The following is a 13674-nucleotide window of genomic DNA, read 5'->3' as shown; positions in this document are numbered from 1 at the left end:
GACCCAATTGTCTTTAAAGCCACTGGGAGTTTGACCATGCTCTATTGAGTGTATTGGCACATTTCCCCCTTTTTTTCTTTCTTCTTTTTTGGGGGTTGGGAAGTCACAAAGTTGGGAGGAGGTTGGACATGAGAGGACTGGGAAGTGAGTGTGACCGAGGTACATGATATGAAATTCCCAAATAATCAATAAAAATGTTATGTTGGAGAAAAAATAAAATGGCTCCTGATAACAACAAAAAAGGACAAGATAAAGAACAGGAGGAAGGAGACTCAATTCTACTGTTACTGTCTCAGCCCACAATGCTCTGCACCATGTTTTAATTAGGCAACATCACCTTCACAGAGGCCAGTGTCACATTCCTGAGGCTGTGAGCTAAATAAACCTTTGTTCTTATAAGTTACCAAGTATCAGGTATTTTGTTATAGCAACAAAAATGGTTCTAAGAAACTCATTATGAGTAATGATGTTGCACATGATGTTTGCTTTACCAGAAGGTCCCAAGTGAGGGTGATGATCCTTAATTCAGGGTGCTGGCAGCAGGGTGACTGGAAAACCCCACTTTGTGGCACTGGGAACTGGGGGTGCTTGTTATGCAGTACTACTAACTTATCCTGACCAATACACCAGAAGAATCAGCGCCTGCTACACTGGGATGCTACAGTGGCTACCCAGACACCAGGCAGAGTCAGCTGCTGTTACACACTTTTACTGTCCTACAGGAGAATGGGGCCCTTGCTGTGAGCTTGTTTTGATTATGCCCTGCTCAGAATGGTGAAGGTTCAGCCTAGGTATGGTGATGTTGGCCCAGATGATGAACCTGAAATCCACCAGTCAGAAGCTTCTTCTACATATCACAGAAGGGCCAATTTCCAAATACTCATGGTTTGTGATCCACATGTCCTTGAACATAGGGAGAGAACACAAGATGGAGGCACCTATCCAGGCACCATATTTGGCATATGGAGAGGTAACCACCTAGAGGGAGGAGAAGATCCACATCAAGAAATCACTCTGGGCTAACTAGAAACCTATTCAAAAAATACACCTGCCTGAGTTTGACAATTTTAGTCCATTCCTAGGACCCACATAGTAGAAAATTCACTTTTTAAATTAGGTGTTATAGGAGTCTTGATGGTACATGCCTGTGATTCTAACACTCAGGAGGCAGAGGCAGAAGGATCTAGAACAGGCTGATCAACACAGCAAGTTCAAGAACAGCCAGGGATACATAGTGAGGTCTGTTTCAGAAGAAGACTAAAGAGATAGGCTCAGGCATGAGGACCTGAGTTTAGACCTTTAGAACCCATGTATAAAGCTGGACATGCCATCTGTGTCCACATGCATATACACATGTTCATGTAAAATACAAAAGGAGCCTACATGCTCATCTTGACCCCCATAGCTCATCATCCTTGATGCCACCTTCTGATCAGATGTTCAGTATCTCAGCACTGCCACTGCTCACCCTGCAGGCTGCCAGGCTGCAGGCCCTTCCCATCTGCCACTCCTCCCACACCAGATTAGCTTGCTGTTCTCTCTCTCTCTCTCTCTCTCTCTCTCTCTCTCTCTCTCTCTCTCTCCACTCCCCTCTCTCTCTGATGTAAATGCCAGAGGCTTCTGTCACTTTTGCTTATTTGTACAATTCCTAGACCTTAACCACTCTAGAACTACTCATGGGTCAACCCCTGAAGGCCCCTGGTGAGTTTGGGTCAATACCTTCAAACAGAAGTCCGGAGAGACCAGCTTTGCCATCTCTTTCTTCAGCCGGAATTGTAGGCCAGAGCAGGCACCGGTGCCACCAGACAGTATAATATAACTGAATAGAGTCCTCCAGTGGGATTTCTCACAGGACATGATACTCTCCAAGGTGTGCATGTGGATTCCTGGCTTGGTTCTCTCTAGGGGAAATACACAAGAGGGCTTTGGGATCAGAGGCTCCCCATTTTAGTATTTCAGGGAGGGATACCTTCCAGATTCTGGGTAGATCCAAGTGCCACCAGGAATCTTGAGGTCCTCTGGACTTCAAGTGGGTCACAAGCTTGGTCTACCAGCACCATCACTGACAAGAGTTGACTTCCAGTGGCTCAAACAAGGTTGGTGTCACCTGTTTTGTGAGTGTTTGTAGGGCAGTCTCCTGACTCAGCCTTGGAAAGTGTCACTACATAACTGTCTTCACTTGTCACATGTTCCATAAGCAACAGACACCAGCCTTGAACAATGGATGCATCATATAGCTATAGCTCATGTTTCTGGGGGCAGTGCATGCCAATCAGCACCCCCTCACTCCTTGCACAGGGTGATCATGGGCTAAGGGCTGAAGAACTAATACAATGGAGTGCCTCAGGTGTGCCTGGCAGAGGGCTCCGCTGACATCAGGAGCCTAAGGCTTCCTTCCTCCCTAGGATCCACCTGGCCTCTGAGGAGTACTTTAATGACCTCTCTACATTGGCATGCATTATAACTTTAAAAGCTGTGTGGTCTGCCATGCTTACAATCTCACATTTTGAGAAACTGAGGCAGGCAGGTTGCCACAGTTTAAGATAAGCCTAGGCTATATAATGAGTTCCAGACTAGCCTGGACTACAGAACAAGAACCTGCCTCAAAAATCAAAAGCAGAGAAAGATTTCATGCTTTGTACTATATAACAAAGAACAGAGAGCTAAGCTCCACTAACCAGAGCATGTCCACGTATGGTACAAATGACTTGAAGTCTTAGATCATAGGAAACGTTGGCTTTCCATGACCTTCCCTTTCCATGAGGATTTCACTGTCTGTCACTTTCTTTTTGTTGAAACAATGGCTCACTGTGTAGCCCAGGCTGACTATGAACTCATGGTCATCCTCCTGCTTCGGCATCCCACTGTGCACCACTAGACAGTGCTATCTATCTCAGACGACTGAGCTACCTATCACTCACTGTTCCAGAGAGAGGGTGATACTGTCTCTGAGAGCTAATACTGTCTGCATGAAGGATATAGAGTCACTGTGTAGATAAGCCTCTAGGCAGTCTGAGTTTCTAGAATGGATTAATTAAGGAGGGAAGAACCACCCTGAATGTGGGCAATACCATGAACTGGGACCCTGGACATAATATAAAGGAGAAAGGGACCCAAGCACCAGCATCCTTTCTACTTCCTGCCTGTAAATGCAGGGTGGCCAGCCACCTCACACTCCTGACAGACAATAACCTTGAGCTATCAGTCAAACATCCTTTCTTCCTTCCTTCCTTCCTTTCTTCCTTCCTTCCTTCCTTCTTCCCTCCCTCCTTCTCTCCCTCCCTCCCTCCCTCCTTCCTTCCTTCCTTTCCTTCTTTCTTTCTTTCTTTCTTTCTTTCTCTTTCTTTCTTCCTTGTTTGTTTGTTTTTTCAAGACAGGGTTTCTCTGTATAGCCCTGACTGTCCTGGAACTCACTCTGTAGACCAGGCTGGCCTCGAACTCAGAGATCCTCCTGCCTCTGTCTCCCAAGTGCTGGGATTAGAGTCACGCACCACCACTGCCCGGCCAAACTTCTTTTCTTAAGTTGCTTTTGCTGGGCAATTTTTTCCACAGCAATGGGAAGACCAATTAACACCAATCCAAGCCAACAGTCATTAAAAAACCCTCTGGAGCAGAGCAGTGGTAGCACAGGCCTTTAATCCCAGCACTCAGGAGGCAGAAGCCTGTAGATCTCTGAATTTGAGGGCAGCCTGGTCTAAAGAGTGAGTTGTAGGATGCCAGGGATACACAAAGAAACCCTGTCTCATGCTGGGCAGTGGTGACGCATGTCTTTAATCCCAGTACTTGGGAGGCAGAGGCAGGCTGAGTTCAAGACCAGCCTGGTCTACAGAGTGAGTTCCAGGACGGCCAGGGCTATACAGAAAAACTCGGTCTCAAAAACCAAAATAATAATAATAATAATAATAATAATAATAATAATAATAATAATAATAATAGTATAAAAACCCACTGGCCATTCAGATGCTTAGAGCTCTCACAAATGTCTGTGCCTTGTGCTTCTGCCTTAACTAGCTTCATTGTTCCATTCTAAAGTATCCTATACAGTGGCAGAGTTATAAATAGCATGCTATGGAAGAGAGAGCTGTGGAGGGCTGTGGTTGCCCTCCATCCCATCTGCAATTGGACTAAGACTTCCAGGGAGGAGTCGAAGGGTCAGCAAAGTAACACGAGAATAGGAGGCAGTGCAGTGAATGAGAGCCAGTACCAGGGAGACTTTAGAGCAGAAGAATCCTGAAGCAGCATGCCCACCACCACACTACCACACCTTCCTTCTGACAGTGTTCTATGCCAAGTGTCCATAGGACCACTGCCCCCTGATCTTGGACTCACCCAGGAGGCTGGTGTTGAAGAGTGCCTCTGAGCACATGAAAGCCTCCTGCCCTAGGTTGATTTCCTTGCCATCTGGCAACGTGAATTTCTTCTGGAAGGAGGGTGCTGAAGTTTTTGTCATCTCCCGTTCATAGTCCAGCGCCACATAGCAGTATTTGTCTTTCAGGTCTCGGATGTACTCGAAGTCAGCTGCAGGGCAAGGAAGACCAGAAAGGGCATGTAGGGTGCTACTCTTGGGAGTGGACATAGGGGGAAGGCCCACTCTTAGGCAGCCACCGTGTTCATATAACACCCTTCAGCAGGGTCTAGCCAAGCATTAGAAGGACCGAGAGCATGGGGAAGTAGCCCCTTCTGTACAAGAGGCAGAGAGCTGGATCTCCTCAGCATACCCTAAGATGTAACCGTGCTGTGTACGGTGTTTGTGGGGCCAAGAAAATCCCATTCACATTCATTACTTGGGTATTCTGGAACACCTCATGCCTGCAGGTTCTCAGGAGCATTGACCACAACTGGTGAGGACCCTTGCTTAGAAGACTCTGGCAAGTGCCCCTTTCCTTCCTAGGTTTCTGACAACAGGTTTGAAAGCCAGATGTGGCTTTTGGTCAGGCTTTCACATAGTATCTATCTGTTGTTGTCATGGAGCTTTGAATAAAAGGGACTACCCTGTGCTGCTCACTTGCTGGCCCCACCTGCCCTGCAGACTGCCAGCTGCCACTTCCACTGGAAAACCACCATCCTCCACCTCTTCCTCCTCTAACACCTCCTCCAACTCTTCCTCTAAGTCCTCCTCCAACTCTACTTCCTCCTCTTATTTCTCTTCCTTCCCATTTTTCTTCTCCCTCTTCTTCTTGCTCTTCCTCATCCTTCCTCATTTTCCCCTCTTCCTTTTACACTAATAGCCCACTCCTCCTCTCCTCCTCTTCTTCTGAAACAGAGTCTCATGGCCTCCAACACACTTGTAGCTGAAGATGTCCTTGAACACTAATCCTCCTGCCTCCAACTTCAAGTACCATGATTAGATGGGCTGCTACTCCTGGCCTAACCCAACCTCCTTGCCTGTTTCTCTTCCATCCTCTTTCCAAAGCCTGGAGTTTCCTCTGTTCCTTCCTCCTGTCTTGGCACTGTCTGCTTCTCCCTTCTCTGTCTTCCCTTTCCTGGCTTCAGAGACTTTGCTGTATCCTAATGTTTCCTCCTTTACCTGGTCTGGGTTTTGGTGAAACCAGGTCACACCCCACCTCTGCTATTTACTTAAGTTTTGGCAAATTATTCTTCATTTTGCCTTTTTTGTGCTCTCTCTCTCTCTCTCTCTCTCTCTCTCTCTCTCTCTCTCTCTCTTTCTCTCTCTGTGTATGTGTCATTGTTACTCTTTAAATTTCTACTTTCTTCATCTGAAAAGATGAGAGTAATCAGCATTTGGGAGTGCCCTGGGAGAACATATGGATGGTTCACACTCTAGCTAAGAGTAGGCAGCCAAGAAAATGCAAGGACTCCAGCCTGAGCAATTCTCACCATCATTCTAATTGACACTGTTCATTAGGCCTCCTTGTCAAGACCAGAAAGGTCAGTGGCCTATTGGGAACCGGCTTCATGCATATTGTATAAGCCAAGAATCTAGCCTAAGAAGTGGGCACAAAGGGGACAGGCATTGCCCTGTGTTGTGGATTGCCTTGGTGCTGTTTGTATTTTGATGCTAATTCCACTTCCCCAAGAGGGGCTGCCTCAAATGAGGAGTGACTTCATGTGAACCTTCTCCAGACCTTAACTTGTGAAATAAAGGCTAGAGTCGGTGATTGGGCAGTGGAAGGGAAAGGTGGAGCAAAAAGTTTTAGAGAGAGAGGGAGAGAAAGGAGGAGTGGGGAAGAGGAGAGGAAGGAGTGAGAGGAAGACAAAAGAGGGGAAGGTGGAAGGGAAATGGAGCAGGAGCACATGACCTGGAGAAACTGCAAGTTCTCATAGCTGGGGAAAGGATAGTGTAGTGTAGAGCTGCCCAATCTAGGTGTGCAGCTCGTGTTCATTTTAACTGAGTCGTGTTTTCATTGCATGGGCTTATTTAGGTTGGAGATTCACCACAACAACCCTGTCTAAGCCCTAGTGAAAGACCTAAGGCCCTTGCTGCTTATGGGGTGCTGATCAACTCTCCCCTGCACAAGAATAATCATACATATCGTCATAGGCAAGCTCCAAGCCAACAGGAAACCCTGTCCCAAAGAGGTGGATGGCATTCTTGAGGCTGACACGTGAGGTTGTCCTTTAGTCTCCAAATATACCTATACACATACTCGCTGAAAGTGAAGGATCTTATACACAACCCAGGTTTATGTTCCTGAGAATAGTTGTTTCCTACCTATGGTCTCTAACACATTCCCATTGTCTGACAGCAGTTTCATGAGGTACAGAGTCAGGTCTTGGCCAGCTATGTCCAGTTTGGTGGTTGACAGGTGCAAAGGATAGCCATTCATGATGGGCACGAAGTAGGTCATCCCGTCTCCAGATTCAATAGTTGTTCCTACATAAGAGAACACTCGGTCTTTATGATGTGGTGTACACAGCATGCCTTGGTGAGTGTTTGTTCTGTAGGAAGGGGTGGTGGAGAGGAGGGGAAGGAAGAGGGGCCAAGGAGCCAGTTTCTTCCCATAGGACATGAACTGGAATGAAAGCTGACCACCAGCTTTGGATATAAGCCTGTAGGTTTTCTTGCTAAGTCAAACATGCAATTTTACCAAGAGCTGCCAAAAAGATAAAAGAAGTGTTGCCTGTGCATGGGTGGCACTGAGACTCTCTGGGAGGTGCCCCTGCATTGGGAAAGCTTGAATAAGATGGCAACAGCTGAAAATGACAGAGTCTATTCCCAAGAACTTGATCATCATGCATGCATACACTATGGTCCCCGGAAGATAGGAGAAGAACACAAGTAGACCACTGTCCCTCATGACCACAGCCACAAAGCTCCAAACTGAAATTTTGGCAAATTGATTTCAACAACATGGGTTTTAAAAGAATTAAATGGCCTTTGTTCCACAACTCAAAATCAATATTAATCGTCATCTTCAAGAGGAGGAAAGAAGCCATATGATTGTACCAATAAATACATGTTCTAGCTTCCTTTCTGTTGCTGTGATAAAAAAACACCCTGACAGAAGCAGCTTAAGAGAAAAAGAAGTTAATTTCAGTTTACAATTCTAGGTAGTAGTCTGCCATACGGGGGCAGGGGTGGGGGTGGGTTAAGGCAGAAGCTTCAAACAGCCAGTCAGATCACATCCTCAGTCAAAACCAGAGAGAAACAAATGCACGTATGTTCACTTGCTTGTGCTCAATTCCAACTTCCTACGCATATAGTTCAGGACATACTACCTAGGGGATGGTACCACCTACAGTGGGCTGGGTCCCCATATATCAATTAGCTTAATTAAGATAACCCCCACAGACACACCCACAGGAGGACCTAAGGTAGACCCCTCACTGAGACTCTAGCTCCAAGTGATTCTACATTGTAGCAAATTGTCAAATTAACATCACTTCACATAAATTGCATTTTGACAAAATCTAATATATTTACTCCCAGTTAAAAGAAGAAATTCTCAGTAGACGAGAATACAAGACAACTTACTTGAATTGGTGAAGAAAACATGAAACCCATAGCTTAACATTGTAAGGCTGAATGACCTCCCTCTAAAACTAGAGGGAAGACAGGGATTTGTGTCCTCACAACCTCCACTCAGAACAGTGTGGCTGAGGCAGCCAATGGAAAAGAACGGAACAATTAAAAAACAAACAAAAACAAAAGAAACCCACCTGGCTTGGAAATAATAAAGTAAATGTTATTTATCAAAAATATATTTGTCATGGGTCTGGCCAGATGGCTTAGGCGGGTTAAGGCACTTGCCACAAAGCCTGATGACCTGGGTTCAGTTCCTGGAACCTACATATTCTTAGGAGAAAATCAACTCCCAAATGTTATCCTCTGATCCTTACACTTACACTATAGCACACACACAATAAATAAATTAATGTAATTAAAAATTTTCAAAGAATATAAATTTGCCAGGCAATGGTGGCACACACCTTTAATCCCGGCTCCTTAGAGGCAGAGGCAGATGGATCTCTGAGTTTGAGGGCAGCCTGCTCAACAAAGCAAGTTCCAGGAGAGCCAGTGCTACACAGAGAAACCCTGTCTGGAAAATAGAACAAAACAAACAAAGAATATATATTTGCCAAGTAAGATATCTTACAAAAATCTGTAAAAATTAGTTTAATTAGAGTATCAAGGGTACAATATCAATGTGGAAAAATCAACTGTCTGTGCAATAGCAATGAGCAACCAGAAAGGAAGAAATGATGAAGTTAGCCAGAGCCTGCAGCATGTGCTTGAAGGTCTGAGTTCAGATCCCCACCATCTATGTAAATCCTGAGGATGCAGACACAGTCTGTAACCCTAGCTCTGGGTAGCCGGGGATCGGGGACAGAGACAAGTTGGTCCCTGGAGTGCATTGGCCAGCCAGTCTGGTCAAACTATTAGTTCTACTCTGGGTCCAGTGAGCCAAGATAGTATCTTTAAAAAAGTAAAATAGGCAGAAAGTTACTGAGGAAGACTTTCTATATTAACCTCTATCTTTCACATGCACATGTACAAGTACATAAACATATAGACACACACACAAACACACACACACAGAAAAATATGCATGCGCTTGCAAACATACACAGACACATTAGCTTTTTATCAAAATAAGTTAGTCTTTTCATCTTTGTGACAATGATTGGAGAGAAAACATTTGAAAGGAGGGAAGAGTTTTGGCTGATGGTCCATGCAGCTGGCCCCACTGTCAAGAGGCACATAGCACATGGTAGGAGCATGGTCTACTAGAGCAGATGCTCTCATAAATGGTGGACAAGAAATAGAGGAAATAAAAGCGGGGGACAGACAGACCCTGTAAGGGTATGACACCATGACACCATGACACCCTCCAATCAGACCCAACTTTCAGCACCCATCACCTCCCAGGCACGGTGGGATTGTGACTCCATTAGGAAAAGGAACCCTTGGGATCTGGCCACTGCCCAAACCCCATCTGCTGACAGCTCCACAGGAACTGAAGCCTGCCGGGGACACTTCACACTTAAGCCATAATAAGTAGTGCCACTTTCAACAGCATCAGAACCTGTGAGACAGTCTGACAACAGACAGACTTGGCCTGGACACCCAAAGTCCCGTCGCAGTGCTAAGAAGGACCCAGAGACCCCGCAGACTTGCCAGGGTCTACTAGAGGCCTATAAGATTCTGGCTCTCTTCAAAGTTGACTGTTTTCAACACATCCCCAAGCAGAACCCAAAGGCATGTGGATCTGAGGGCTTTTGTAGGGGTGTGGATCTGAGGGTTTGTGTAGGGGTGTGGTGCTAAGAGTTTGTGTACAGGTGGGGCACTGAGAGGTTTTGTTTTGTTGGGTTTTGGTTTCTCTTCTTTTTAGAAACTGACAACCACGGCTGGGCAGTGGTGGCCTATGCCTTTAATGCCAGCACTTAGGAAGCAGAGGCAGGTGGATTTCTGAGTTCGAGGTCAGCCTGGTCTACAGAGTGAGTTCCAGGACAGCCAGGGCTACACAGAGAAACCTTGTCTCGAAAAACAATAAATAAATAAATAAACTGACAACCTGATTCTAAAATCTATGCAGGGATACTAAAGACCTAGCAGAGCCCACATCTCCAAATCAGGCCATCCAGAGGGTAGGACAAACTTCACGTCTTTGAAAGACTCAGTATAAGCCATGGTATCAAGAACATTTGGCACTGACCTAGGATCAGAAAGAAAACAATAAAAAGATTGATGGAACAGGCCGTGGGCTCAGAAGTCAGTTGGTGCATACATGGAAAGTTCATCTTCAAAAAGCACACAGGCTTTTCAAGGGGAGAAAAGGGAATAAATGTGATTTATTTTTTTTATTTTGACATTTAATAATGGCATAAAATAACAGACTTCACTGAGTCAGTTCTATATTTGCTGTCTGTGTCTCCCAGTTCCTCCTGTCCTCTTGTCTCTGTCCCTGGTCCCCAGTAAGCCTCTTCTTTTTTCTTTCTTTCTTTTTTTTAGGATCTACTTATTTTTACCTTGTGTATATAAGTGTTTTGCCTGTGCATGTGCGTGTGTACGTGCACCACGTGCTTGCTTGGTGCCTTTCTTTGGAAGCTAGAAGAGGGACTCAGATCCTCTAGAACTGGAGCTATAAATGGTTGTGAGCTTCCGTGAGGGTGCTGGGAATTGAACGTAGGTCCTTTGACAGAGCAGCCTGTGCTCTTAACTGTTAAGCCATCTTCCCAGCCCCATACTTTCTTTTTTTAATATTTGTATTTATTCTTTGGACATGTGTATTTGCACAATGCATTTCCATCATCTCTCTCATTACCTATCTCCAATTCTCCTAGTAGCTCACCCTCTCATTTCCAACTTCATGCCGTTCACATTGTTTTTGTTATTGATAACCCCAAGTTCAGTTAGTGCTACCCATATGGCCATGGATGTAGGGCATGCATGGAGGGACTGGGGACCTACTAGCAGCCATATATACCCCCTGTGAATGAGAATATCTGGAAAGCTGTGTCTGCAGATGATGATTGACTGATTAAAACTTCATTACTATGGAGAGACTGGAAGGTTGCAGGTCCAGTGACTGATTACCTTATCTCAGCTGGCTTTAGCCCCTGGAATAACCTTTCCTTGCCCACCTCTGTATTGGGACTAAAGTCCTGTGACTAATAGATTAAATAAAAAAAAAAAAAACTTGGAATCTGTTACTTTTGCAGACCCACTAGCTTCCACCAACCCAAAAGCTAAGAATGACATCAGTTAGAGTATAGAAAGAATACCATCAGATAGCATATAGAAAAAATGCCATCAGATAGCATATAGAAAGAATGCCATCAGGTAGCATATAGAACAATCACAAATCAAAGTGGACCACAGAAGTGACTGTTTTTTGGTTTTTGTTTTTGTTTTGGTTTTGGTTTGGTTTTGGTTTTTCAAGGCAGGGTTTCTTTCTAGACAGCTCTGGCTGTCCTGGAACTCACTCTGTAGGCCAGGCTGGCCTGGAACTCAGAAATCAGCCTGCCTCTGCCTCCCAAGTGCTGGGATTAAAGGCGTGTGCCAACACTGCCCAGCAGAAGTGACTGTTAAACTAAACTCTATAAATGTCTAGAAGAAATCACAAAAACTTTGGGTCCAGTAAATGATTTTTGGGTGTGGTACCAAACATAAAAACATTGATAAATGGGACTCTGTAGAAATGAAAGCCTGTTCTTGAAAAGACAGTGGGCAGGAGAAGTGGAACCTGGGTAGGACCACTGCTCTGTGTAACTCGAATCTGATAAAAGCCCTCTGAGCATAACTGGAAAGAGAGTTGTCAAAGCACACAGGTGAACTCATGAGAATCTGGTAAAACACTAGAGAGCCGTTCCATCACTGAAGCAGACATGGACAGCCAATAAACACAAGAGGATGTGCTCAGTGTCCTTGGCCATGAGAAGAGCACAAATTAAAAGCAGGAGGAGACACTACTGAACTTGCATGAGAATGGCCACAATAAGAAGACTGACCATCCCAAGGGCTGCCAGTTGGGATAGTTAGTATTGTCAACTAGACACGATCCATGTCAGTGATAAAGCTTCCAGGTTGGGTTCATCGTGGAGGGAGGACCCACCCTGATTATTGGTTGCATCATCTCCTGGGCTGGGGTCCTGGGCTGAATATAGAGAAGAAAGTGAGTTGAACACCAGCGTTCATCTCTGTCTGCAATGTGGCCGACATTAGGCTCCTACTACCATGCCTTCCCTACAGAGATGGATGGTATCTTCAAACTGTGAGCTAAATCCTCCCTTCCCTCCTTAAGCTGCTTAGCATGTTGTCACATACAGTAGAAGGGTCACCATGGAGGGCCACACTGCTGTTCCACATGCTATAGAAAGAGACTTGTAAATGTTCATAGCAGCTTTATCATAACTCTCCAAATCTGAAACACCCCAAATGGACAGCCACAGATAAGTAGACAAAAGCTTGGCACATTCCTGACGTGGAATCACAATACCATGGCTCAGCAAGAAGAGTACGTGAGCTATTGATGGATCGATTGATGCCAGAGACAGCCGGGAAGAACCTCCACATAGTGAACAGAGTGAAAGACCATCAACGCCCGCATGCTGGCTGCACAGTTCCATTCACAAATGCCAGAAAATGCAGCGAGTGGCAGGCGCAGGGGGCTGCAATGGGATCCTTAGGTGTGGCTATGATTGTTTTGGGAGCACAGCAATGTGTCAGAGCTCATTAATGCTGTTAATTTCAATCAATATACCTTAGGAGATCAGTTAAGAAAAAAAAATGAGTCCAGTATTCTGGGAGCATTCTGCATCAGCAGGATGAGGAAGGGAAGGAGTCAGAATGAGAGCCAGGTGTGTGTAAAATATAACTCATTCTTGTCCATTTTCAGTGGTGTGTTACAGGCTCACCAGAGGACCACAGACAAGGAAGCACCAGGGCCCTGCCTTCCCCAGCTAGCAGCTGGCAACTGATAATTTTCAGTTTAACCTTAGGTTGAAAAGTTATGGACTGCCAGGTGACTGAGCCTGAATATCTGGCAAGGGGAGGGGAATCTGGAGCCCCAAGAGGATGGAGAATTAGGGAGGGACTGTGGGAAAGATTTTAACTCTGGAGAACCAGCTAATGGGAATAGAGGGCAGTGGTGTTTCTGCAATCAGGGGCCATGTAAAACAGTTTGGGGCCTAGAGCAGTTAAAAGCAGAGCACCTGACAGGGGCTTCACAAATGCTTCTAACTCCAGTGCCAGGGGATCCATGCCTATGGTTTCTGAGGCCAGTGTGCACAGACACACACACACACACACACACACACACACACACACACACACACAGAGAGAGAGAGACACATACTTAAAACATAATTCTTAAAAAAAACAAAGACCACAGTTTTGCACCAACTTTCACCAGCTATTTCCCATTTTGCCTCACGCTGCATTTTTTTTCAGGGCTCTTATTATGAAGTGAGGGACTAAATCTTTTTTTTTTTTTTTTTCTTAAAGGAGGGTGCTGGAGAGATGGCTCAGGGTTAAGAGCACCAGCCTGCCAGTGCCCGACTAATACAAAAGTGGATGCTCACAGTCATCCATTGGACTGAGCACAGGGTCCCCAATGAAGGAGCTAAGCAAAGGACCCAAGGAGCTGAAGGAGTTTGCAGCCCTTAGGAGGAACAACAATATGAATTAACCAGTACCCTCAGAGCTCTCAGGGACTAAACCACCAACCAAAGAGTACACATGGTGGGACTCATGGCTCCAGCTGCATATGT

The 13674-nt window shown here is 45.4% G+C and overlaps 1 protein-coding gene across 3 annotated transcripts in view; it reads right to left on the bottom strand.

Moving 5' to 3' along the window:
- Positions 1-693: 693 nt before the first annotated feature.
- The window catches only part of LOC116103277 (actin-85C-like), a 32732-nt gene continuing 19751 nt past the window's right edge, over positions 694-13674 (bottom strand). For all 3 annotated transcript variants that reach the window (XM_031389010.1, XM_031389007.1, XM_031389008.1), the window contains 4 exons: positions 6674-6835; positions 4330-4518; positions 1720-1901; positions 694-978 (listed from right to left, as the gene is read on the bottom strand). In XM_031389010.1, coding sequence (XP_031244870.1) covers positions 835-978; positions 1720-1901; positions 4330-4518; positions 6674-6835 — 677 coding nt within the window. In that variant the 3' untranslated portion in view covers positions 694-834. The remainder of the gene's footprint in view (positions 979-1719; positions 1902-4329; positions 4519-6673; positions 6836-13674) is intronic.

This window comes from Mastomys coucha, unplaced genomic scaffold, assembly GCF_008632895.1.
Source record: "Mastomys coucha isolate ucsf_1 unplaced genomic scaffold, UCSF_Mcou_1 pScaffold21, whole genome shotgun sequence".
NCBI classification, from domain to species: domain Eukaryota; kingdom Metazoa; phylum Chordata; class Mammalia; order Rodentia; family Muridae; genus Mastomys; species Mastomys coucha.
Note: the sequence above shows the minus strand (reverse complement) of the source record. Positions and strands in the feature narration are given on the sequence as shown.